We start from the raw sequence: 10,221 nt of genomic DNA on the forward strand, positions 1-10,221 counted from the left end.
CGTATTTGCATGATAATTTAATTGGAAATCCTACAAAAAGTTTGTTAGTAAATGGAAAGCAACTAACCATTGCAATTTCGCTCAACAAAAATGATGAAATCATTCACCATACTGTAATGTCCACAAAAATGGCCAATGTGTTGATTGGGAATATTTCATGACAATTTCTAAGTAGTTTGGTTATTTTCATTTTTCAGTTACCCCACCAAAAAATGTACGTTTAATACTAAATTAATACTGTTAATTTTCTTTGGTAGCCAGAACACTTATCAAATGCGTCTTCGACAAATTGCAATGCATTATTTTAACAAAGATAATTCACTACCATTCTGAAGATAATTTAGTAATAAATAATACACAAAGTTAACCACAGAATTTATGTACATAGTTACTCCACTCAATAAAATAGCTTTTTTTTTTGTACAAAATCTTATTAAATTCTCACAAGAATATGCTGGGATAAAAGCAAAAAAAAAAAAAAAAACTTGGACCTTTGGTTACAAAATGCACATTTTAGTGCGTCATCGTCTTACTTAGTTTGTGACGGGTTTGCTTAAAAGTCAGACTGATATTTTTTACAATATTTTGCCATGCTTATGGCAGGTAATTTCGTACACTTTTCACTGGTATTTTCTCCAAATTGCACAAAATCTGATTCAAAAACGTGAAATTTCAGCACTGTTTCTGGGTAGACCACATTCTGTGGTTGACGCAATTTTCAAGTTAGCCCTCCAAAATTGTCAACTTGCAGCAATTTTCTTGGGACCAAAATCCTACTAAATTATTGCAACATGCCAACAGAGGCATTTTAGTCTGCGATGTTTTCGACACATTCCACAAATATGGCTGAAATTCTGCATAAAGATTGGTAAAATAACTTCAATTCATACATTATCTGAACTGCTTATCTTCACTCTGACATAATTTGGTAGCTTGCATTTACAACAACATTTTTCAAATAGGTTCTCAATTACGTGAAATTTCATTGGCCATATTTTCAGACAACTTTGGGCATATTGTTGCAATATTCTAGTACAAAAAGTGTATCTTAAGCTAAGCGCTAACATTCCATAAAAGTGGCCAATATTCTGCTCAGAAATATTTGACCACGATTTCAAATTGATTACATTATTTAAGACATCTGTTAATACACATTTTCAAGTCACCCCTCCAAAAATGTACACTTTGCTACTAATTTAGTACTTTTTTTTTTTTTTTTTTTGTACAAAATCCTACTAAATTCTCACAAGAACATGCCGACAAGTGGGAGGGAAGCAAAAAATATAGTTTGCATTCACATGGACTTGAAGTGTGTCACAGTGTGGACGTCTTTGCAATGTTTTTGTTACTTCAACGTCCCGTGACGTCCATTCATCTCGCGCTTGGAGATTTCGAGGGGAAGCTCCCAAAAATGTCCGTTTTTGTTTATTGACAAGATGTCCACAAGCTTATGTTACACCCCCCCCCCCCCTCCCCTCGTCCCCTCGTCCCATCCTAATCATTGATGCTCCTCCTTTCCCGGATCATCAGCTTCTTCATCTTCATGCGTCGGTTCTGGAACCAGATTTTCACCTGACGCTCGGTCAGATTCAAAAGTCTGGCGACCTCCAGGCGCCGGTCCCGGGTCAGGTACATGTTGTACAGGAACTCCTTCTCCAGCTCCAAGGTCTGGTGCTTGGTGTAGGGGCAGCGCTTCTTGCGGGTGGACTTGGCGTGGATCCAGCTGGCCGAGGGGTTCGCTGCACCGGGGGGGGAGAAAAAGGAGATCAAAAATAGGCCCACAAAGTATGACCTTCTCCTCAAAACAAACATGAGACCTGACACGGTATAGTCCACTAAAATGGCCGACATACTATGCGCTAATATTTAGCCGTGATTTCTAAACGGTTATCATGTTATTTTTCAGAACATTCCTCTCAAGCTACCGCTTCAAAAATATTATTTCTTTTTGATACATTTTTTAGTGTAAAAAAACAAAATAAAATAAAAAAAAAAACTACTAAATTTACACAAATAACATGCCGAACAGTATCTTGTAACAGGATGACGAGGAAAAAAATATCATTTGCGTTCATGTAGAGGTTTACTAGCTTAGTTTGTAATGTTTATACTTATATTTTATCATATTTTGGAGTACTTCAGGCATATAATGAACAGTTTACAAATAGATCATAGCCTGCCAGCACACATTCCATAAAAAAAAAAAAAATGGTCGGCGCGCACCAATTTTTACACAAAAATTGTCATGAGAATGGAAAAGTCTGCCATGATTTATTCCACAAAAATGGCCGACATGCTACAAAGGCAAATTCCAAATTATTCATTATCCAAATATATTACACAACAACCTTAAATTTCATCTATTTTATATTACTACAACTGTGATACATTCAGAAAAAAAAAAAGACCAATGTGCACACATTTTTCACCACATTTTCAGAGCAACTTGGGCATATTTCGCAAAGCTAATTGCAAATACACCTTCACTTATGATTGACCCAACTTACAAGCTTCACACTATTTATTGAAATTACTTTAAAACTAACCATTTATCAAAGCTTTATGTAATGTTAAATCATGTCGCTTGTTTCACCAAACCACATCACTGATTTACAAAAGTACACTTTCTCAATGCTAACAAGCAATGTCAAATGTAATGCTAACAAAGCTAGCATCAATGTCATTTTATACCCCAGACAATATAGGCATATATTCTTTATCATGTGAAAATCAACTAATATAGTATTACTGCCACTTACAGAGCCGTTGTGACCATTTGAATTTATATGCAGTATGTATGTAAATATTAGACTGTCCTCTAGTGGCCAATGTGTGCAGAGCAGAAGGAGTCTGAGGAGGGCAACAGTGTAAAAGTGTTTGTTAGTAAATAGACATAAGCGATACAGTAACAAGCATATGTGAAAAATTGAATGTGTTTGGGGTATAATATTAATACAAATCTTTCCATCTTGCGCCTGGAGGTTTGATGACACGCGCCCAAAGAATGTTGAGACGTCCACCATGTTCCACCCTCCCCATCACACCCTATTCATTCACGCTCCTAAAATGACGTTCTGCCCAAAAACAATCCCCGGGAGGACGTTTTATGAGCCGCTGGCTTTTGGGCTCACTGGAGATCAGGCCACGATTATGTTTTTATCTATTTCATTTTATATTCCCGTTCACCCTCCCTGCTTCCACAATCCAAAACATCTTGTCAGGTTTTGTAAGAAGTGCACTTATAAATCCCAACTCGTCGGATTCTGGCAGCACTCGGCGGGCCTTGGTTGTTAAGAAGGAAAAAAAAAAATGGAGTTATCCTGAGCTGTGTGTTTTATGTGCCTCCCTTCTCGGAGAAGCTGGGGTTAAAAATTACGGCTGGTGTTGCACCTCCAGGAGCACATCAGAGCAACAAGTATATATGAGGCTCGTGTTTCACACTCTGCCATCAAGCAGCTTGCAGCTATTTTTAAAGCCTCTTGATTTTTTTTTTTTTTTTTTTTCCCCTTTCAGCATCAAGATGACCTGAAAAATTCACCCTGACCTGTCTGACTTTTCAATCTTTTTGAACAGCATTGTGTCATGATCGACTCAGTTTGTTTTTGTTGACATTCAATTCCATTCATGATTCAACATTGGGATGATCGAGAAAATTCTCAATGACTTGACTTTTTTTTCACAATCTTGTATGCACAGGAATACTTAATACGAGCAGCATGGCTTATGGAAACTACTTAAGTATAGAGTTTTTATCTATATACTTATTTATTGAGCACTATAGGATAACTTTTTTTTCCACATTTTCACACTTTTTGCACAGCTAAAGGCCATCATAATATAAACACATTTTAAATTCACGTTTTTTTTGTTTGTTTGTTTTGAATCATCTTTTGAAATTTAGCTGGCCTGGAGAATTCTAACTTGACTTTTTTTTTTTTACTTTTTTCAAACAACATTGCATGCACTGGAATACTCTACAATAAACAGCATATAACAGCTAATTTATCTATTTATGTATTTATATAATATATATAATTTATTTGTTTTTACTGAACAACTAAACTCTTTTCGCATGCACACAATTTACATTATCTGCATTGGAAATGTGACGGTGATGCCAACTCTTAACAGCTAAATGACAACGAAATTGTATTAATTCAATTTTTTTTAAATTAATTTTCTTGGATGGAAAATCCTCACCCACAGAATTGCTGGCACGATCACGCACACACACGCACATGCCCTCAATTAATCTTTTTATTGTAACTTTATTGTTTACATTGTAAAAAAAATAGTTTATGTATGCACATTGGTTGCCAGCATTAATATCTAGTTTTACTAACATGAATATTACACAAAACTAACTCGTATTTATGTTAGTAAGACGTGATTTGAGTGTGTTCAACCAATGTCCATGGTTTTTTTTTTAAATGGAATTCCTGCAACATTTTTTTTTTTCCATACTCATATGACCTCGATTCTAGAAAATTCTCACTTACTAGCTTGACTTTCTGCTCTTCACCCCCCCCCACACACATTAAGCAGCATTGTTCATATTTCTTTCGTTCAGATTTGCTTTTATTGTATTTGTTGGCACTAGCATCTTCACTGACCAACTCAAATTTCCATTTATTACACATGCACACAACTACTTTTCTTCACTTACAATTAAAATTGTTGCTATTTGTATTATTTTTAAGTCATTGAATTAACTTATATGAGTATTGATGACTACTTTATTATTATTATTTTTGTTATTAATTCACATTGTGTTTATTGTTTGTGAGACTTTTTTTGGGGGGGTTAGGTGTATGTTTTAGCAAACATTCTTTTTATCCCTCAAAAATATTTTTAGTATATAATTTATCGTTAACGCACCGTTCACGGCGGAAGTTGTATTTAATTATTCGGTTTACCACACATTTCCTGCACCTATAGACACTTCATTGGGTACACACAAATCACGCGTTTTAAAGGTCGTACTGCTCAGATATGTGTTGAATTAATCGTATATTTATTGACAGTCACAGTATAGAGTACAAGTGCAGTTATAGGGGCTGTTTCTAATTTTCTGTCACTCTCATGTGGTTAAATAAGGTAACCACAAGATAAGTAACAGATCGCACAGCAGTTTGACTCAATAAAAACTCCAACTTGTTTCAAGCCCAATTGTGCATGCTGCTGTGCTCGTGCAGGTGTCCCTAATGTATTGTCCGTCGAGTGCATCCGCAGCAGCGTCTAAACACACCTGTGCCAAACGTGCTAAATAACAGCAAAAGTCGCTCTAATTATTTTAATGGACAATAAAGTTTTATACATCGTCGTTGAGGCCCGGAGGACGTTTATAGGCCAATAAAAGTCTCTCTCACACACTTCCTTACATATGGCCGCATTCCTGCACACACACACGCATATGCACACTTTTGGGGCCCACTCACTCGAGCATATGGTTCCGGACGTGCGTCTTTACCTGGGTCAGGCTGCACCGCTCGGCCTTTCCTCGTGTCGTCCTCGTCCTCGTCCTCGTCCTCCTTCTTGGGCTCCTGCTTCCGGCGGAGCTCCTCGGCCGTCCCCAGCCGCTCGAGCACCACCTCTCCCGGGCTGGCGAAGCTGGAGTCCCCCGGGCTGCCGCGCGAGCGAGGCGGCGAGTTGTCGGGCTTCACCGCCTCGAACCTCGGGCTCGGGTTGGACGGGCAGCCCTGCGGTTGGGGCAGGCAGGCGGCGAAGCTGCCCTCGGCGGTGGGGCCGGGGCCCTCCCAGCAGCGGACGAAGCGGCCCTCCGCGGCCGGGGCGAGGTGCTCGGCGTAGTAAGGCGGCTGCTGGGGCTGGAGGTGCGGCGGCGGCGGCTGTTGGTGGTGGTGGTGGTGGTGGTGGCCGAGGAGGTGGTGCGGGTGGAACAGCCCCGTGATGGACGCGCCCGGGGCGGCCTGCAGCGGCGGGGACGAGGGCGACGACGCCGAGGGGGGGTTCGTCCACGGGGAGAAGCCATTCAAGCCGCTTTGCTTGTTGGGGAAGTGGGCAAAATCCGGAATGTGGGAGCCGGGGGTCCCCTCCTCCTCCTCCGCGCCGCGGGTTGGCTTCGCGCAGCCGCCGGCCGTCGACGCCTGCAAGCCTGCCGGGAGGAAATGTGCACCGTACGGCTCCTCAGTCTGCAGCCCCATCATGGAATAATAATTTGTTAGCGACATGTTTATTTTATTATTTCAATAAAAAAGACACTTAAAGGCGACTGTAAAACCTTAGATGGGTCAGTATAGTGGCTTCCATCCTCCCCTAAAATGGTAGTAATTTTTTTCCTGCCCTTACCTTCTCCTCAGCCGCCTATTGGTTATGGCGCGGATCACATGGTCGCACTGTATTTACCCAGCAGAGCAAATAAATCAAATCATTCTTTTGTGCTCGCAAATGTGATAGGAGGCCTGTGCTATGCCAGATGGACGTGCATGCGTGCAGCACGCACACGCAAACACACGCGCGCACGCAAAAACTACTTTTACAGGCTGAATGAAATGGCAGAGACGTTTACAAGCAGGGTAACGAGGATCTGCGTGCGTGCGTGTGGGTGTGTGTGTGTGTGTTGCTTCTATTTCCATTCTCACTTTTTATGAAGAGAAATATGAATGAGCGAGCACCACTATCATGAGTGACCACACTTTGACATTATTCAGATCCGCAAACGCAACTTAATCCATTTATGCACTATTTAATGCGCATATTTACAAGAAAAAAAAATATTTTCTTTGCAAAGCAAATTATTTTCTCCTAAAAAATAGAATATATAAAAAGCAATAAATTCAGTATATTCACCAAGTACTCATACCATAACATTTTAAAGGGGTTTATTCCAAAAAAAATAAATAAATTGCACTTTACCTCAGTGACACAAAATCGTGAATTTTCGCCATTTACAAATACATTTCTATAAATGAACATGCAAACTACACTCTTAAAAATGCTGGATCACAAATAACCCAATTTTGGTTTAAAACAAAAACAAAACAAAAAAAAACGCTACCTGAGTTAAATTGACCCCAATTTTTGGGTTGTTTTGTGTAAAAAATTATGTGAGAAAATTTGGGCCAGATTGACCCAAGAAGCATATTGGTCCAATTTTTTGACAAAAATTAGTTTATTTTTGACCCAATAAATGCAAGATTGTATCACTTGTTTTAATTTACAATAAATATTCACGTTCCATAGTTAAACAAAATGATTGCATATTGTTGTATAAGTCATGCACTTTGAATTTCTACAAAAGGTTTACAGATATCAATTCTAATAATTATTAAAGTCATAACTTACATGCTCCTAATTTTTTTGCACATTCAACTCAAAATAATAGAATTATTGCTATTATAAAAGATAAAAAGTAAATATTTTAACACATTATATATTATGAATAATTTCTATTTCTGTAACAGCGCCACCTATTGGCTGGATGAATTAAAAACGCTCCTCAACTCGTTGAATGAGGCCTTCATTTGTCCTCGGGTAACATTTCCCTCCATGGATTCATTCAATAAGCGTATTTATTGTGTATTGGCACTTTAAACAAACATTTCAATGTGAGCCATCCTCCCTGGAATTGAGTACTACTGCAGCTACTTTTCACCAATCAGGCTACCACATGAAGTTTTCCATCTGCAGACTTGGGAGGGAAAAAAAAAAAAAAAAAACAGTGAGCAGCTTGCATGCAGCCAATACTTGAGAGCGGCCATATTTCACCTCCTAAAATGTCCTCGCTGCTTTATCGGCCTAGAATAAACCCCCGGCAGCAGGTCTGGGATTAAAGAGAGAAAGGCATGAATCAGCTCCTAAAATGTCATTTAGCTTTTAGCTCATATAGTTAGTTGCATGGTGCAGGCCTCCAGGGGTCGCTGTCTCTTATAGAGCCCGAAGCTCACACCCACATAACCACAGAAGAAGTGTTAAAAATTGTGTTGATTCTCAAATTGTGGTACTAGTAGCCTAGCACTGGTGAAGGGGTGACCCAAATTCGACCTCAGGTGGGCCTAATAGCATCAGCTTTGAATAATGACAGGTCCAAATATTTCCCGTTTTTTTTTTTTTGGTGCAAATAATTACAAGTATACATTCTGAAAATATTCTCATTTATTATTGTCATTTCTTAACAAAAATGAATGCAAATTTTTTTTGCATCAAATTTTGAGGAACAGCCAAATTTCAGAATTTTTCACAATTTGTTTTTTTTTTGGTGCAAATAATTACAAGTATACATTCTGAAAATATTCTCATTTATTATTGTCATTAACAAAAATTAATGCAAATTTTTTTTGCATCAAATTTTGAGGAACAGCCAAATTTCAGAATTTTTCACAATTTGTTTTTTTTTGGTGCAAATAATTACAAGAATACATTCTGAAAATATTCTCATTTATTATTGTCATTTCCTAACCAAAATGAATGCAATTTTTTTTGCACCAAATTTTGAGCAACAGCCAAATTTCAGAATTTTTCAAATTTTTTTTTTGGTGCAAATAATTACAAGTATACATTCTGAAAATATTCTCATTTATTATCGTCATTTCCTAACAAAAATGAATGAATTTTTTTTTGCATCAAATTTTGAGTCACAGCCAAATTTCAGAATGCCATTTAAGTAGTTGTCAGTGTGCCCTCTTGTGGGAAAAATTAGCAACAATGGTTAATTTTCGTGAAAAGCCGCTGAAAACTTCAACTGAAAGTCTTTTTTGCTCATGGGTCAGATTGGACCCGCTGATGGGCCGATTCTGGCCCACGGGCCGTATGTTTAATTAACATGCATACCTGAAAGGTTGGTGGGCTCCTTCTAGTGGTATGTGAAAGAATCACTCACTTAAGTCAAGTCAAGTCAAGTCAAGCCATCTTTATTTATATAGCGCTTTCAAAGAGCCTTAACAGTCACAAGGCACTTTGTTGAAAAAAAGAAAAATCCTTTTAATGTCCACTATTTTTTACATATTTCCCCCCTTTTTCCATTTGCAAAAGTCAATTGTGAGCAGCAATGCTGTTCTCAAGAATGAAGTCCCCTAACCGGTAATAATGAAAAGCAATAAAGAAAGAAAGTGGTTGCAAATGTGAGAGACTCTCCGCCCACTCAATTTGTCATTCAACATTGTTCAGTTTTGCAGTTGTGCTAATGCTAGCTGTGGTTAACTTAAGTACAGTACTCAATATTGTTACAATGAGACTTAAGGAATAAGGTTTTATGAGTGACAGTTGCAGTTAAAAAAAAATGAAATATCAAATATTTTCTGTATTACTCGTAGTACGGTCGTAGTAGTATGCTGGCTGTTCATTTATATTGATTGTATTCATCTCCTTCCAGTAATTCTTTCATTCCGATGCTCTCGTTGACATTTTTACATAAAAGCTCACATATCATGAAATCGGTCATATCACCACAGTGCACATTTCACACATAAAATAGCTCATAGATGCCACCCACCTGATTTGCATAATTGCATTTCCAGCGAGATGTTAATTGTATCCTCAGTCCTCGTTGACTCTGGTCGTCAAAATGACACCGAGAAATCCATCGGATTCCATTATGACGTGTTTTCATCACATATGCTGCTATCGCATATGTAAATGGCAGCGTTATCTCATGGAAAGTGAGAGGACTCCATTTCTGTGGCGAGCCCTTTGAGAATTTATTCCATAGTAAACTCTTTGACCCCACGAGCAAGACAATTCAGTCCATTTGTAGGATCTCAGCTCATCTTTGCTTCTTTCTTCTGTAGCTATTTCATCTAAACGATTGAATAAATGCTCAAATAATTTCATGGCAAAACTACACATAATAAATTCTGTGGAGTAAATTTGACGCTACTTAGAGAGGGACCAAATAGACTCAGTTTTAGAGTAGGCTAAGATTTATTTACACTAGGAAAAGAGTAAAATAAAAACATTGGAAAAAAACAAAACAAAAGCCACTCAAGGGTTGAGGAACGAACTCACGACCTTCAGCTTGGGTGACTGCCACACTACCACTTGAGCTATGCCCTTCCTACTGTTTACTTTTCTCCAAGACACCAAAGACATCGTTTTTTAGTTGATTAATCGACTAATCGGATTGATTTTAATTTTACATTAAAGTGTATTACAAAAAACATTGTTTACCCTTGATTACTGTTTATTAACCAGCGATTGGTGTTTATTTCATACTTCGTATTTGTATAGTGATTAAAAAAAAATGGGGGATTGATGTTGTACTATGTT

At 38.1% G+C, this 10,221-nt stretch overlaps 1 protein-coding gene across 1 annotated transcript; it reads right to left on the reverse strand.

Moving 5' to 3' along the window:
* Window positions 1–1,494: 1,494 nt before the first annotated feature.
* Window positions 1,495–6,259, reverse strand: LOC144000938 (homeobox protein Hox-D9b-like). Its single transcript, XM_077494755.1, has 2 exons — window positions 5,471–6,259; window positions 1,495–1,739 (listed from the first exon to the last, which is right to left on the reverse strand). Exons 1-2 carry the CDS (start codon window positions 6,186–6,188, stop codon window positions 1,495–1,497), a joined length of 963 nt encoding a protein of 320 aa, XP_077350881.1. The 5' UTR covers window positions 6,189–6,259.
* Between the last annotated feature and the right edge of the window lie 3,962 nt (window positions 6,260–10,221).

This window comes from Festucalex cinctus, chromosome 14 (genome assembly GCF_051991245.1).
Source record: "Festucalex cinctus isolate MCC-2025b chromosome 14, RoL_Fcin_1.0, whole genome shotgun sequence".
Taxonomy (NCBI): Eukaryota; Metazoa; Chordata; class Actinopteri; order Syngnathiformes; family Syngnathidae; genus Festucalex; species Festucalex cinctus.

What these genes read in the sequence shown, in the direction of transcription:
- LOC144000938 (XM_077494755.1), bottom strand. Translation starts at nt 6,188, where the DNA reads ATGTCGCTAACAAATTATTATTCCATGATGGGGCTGCAGACTGAGGAG. An exon ending in AGCGGTGCAGCCTGACCCAG is followed by an intron (nt 1,740 to 5,470) that starts GTAAAGACGCAC and finishes CCCCCGGTGCAG; the next exon opens with CGAACCCCTCGGCCAGCTGG.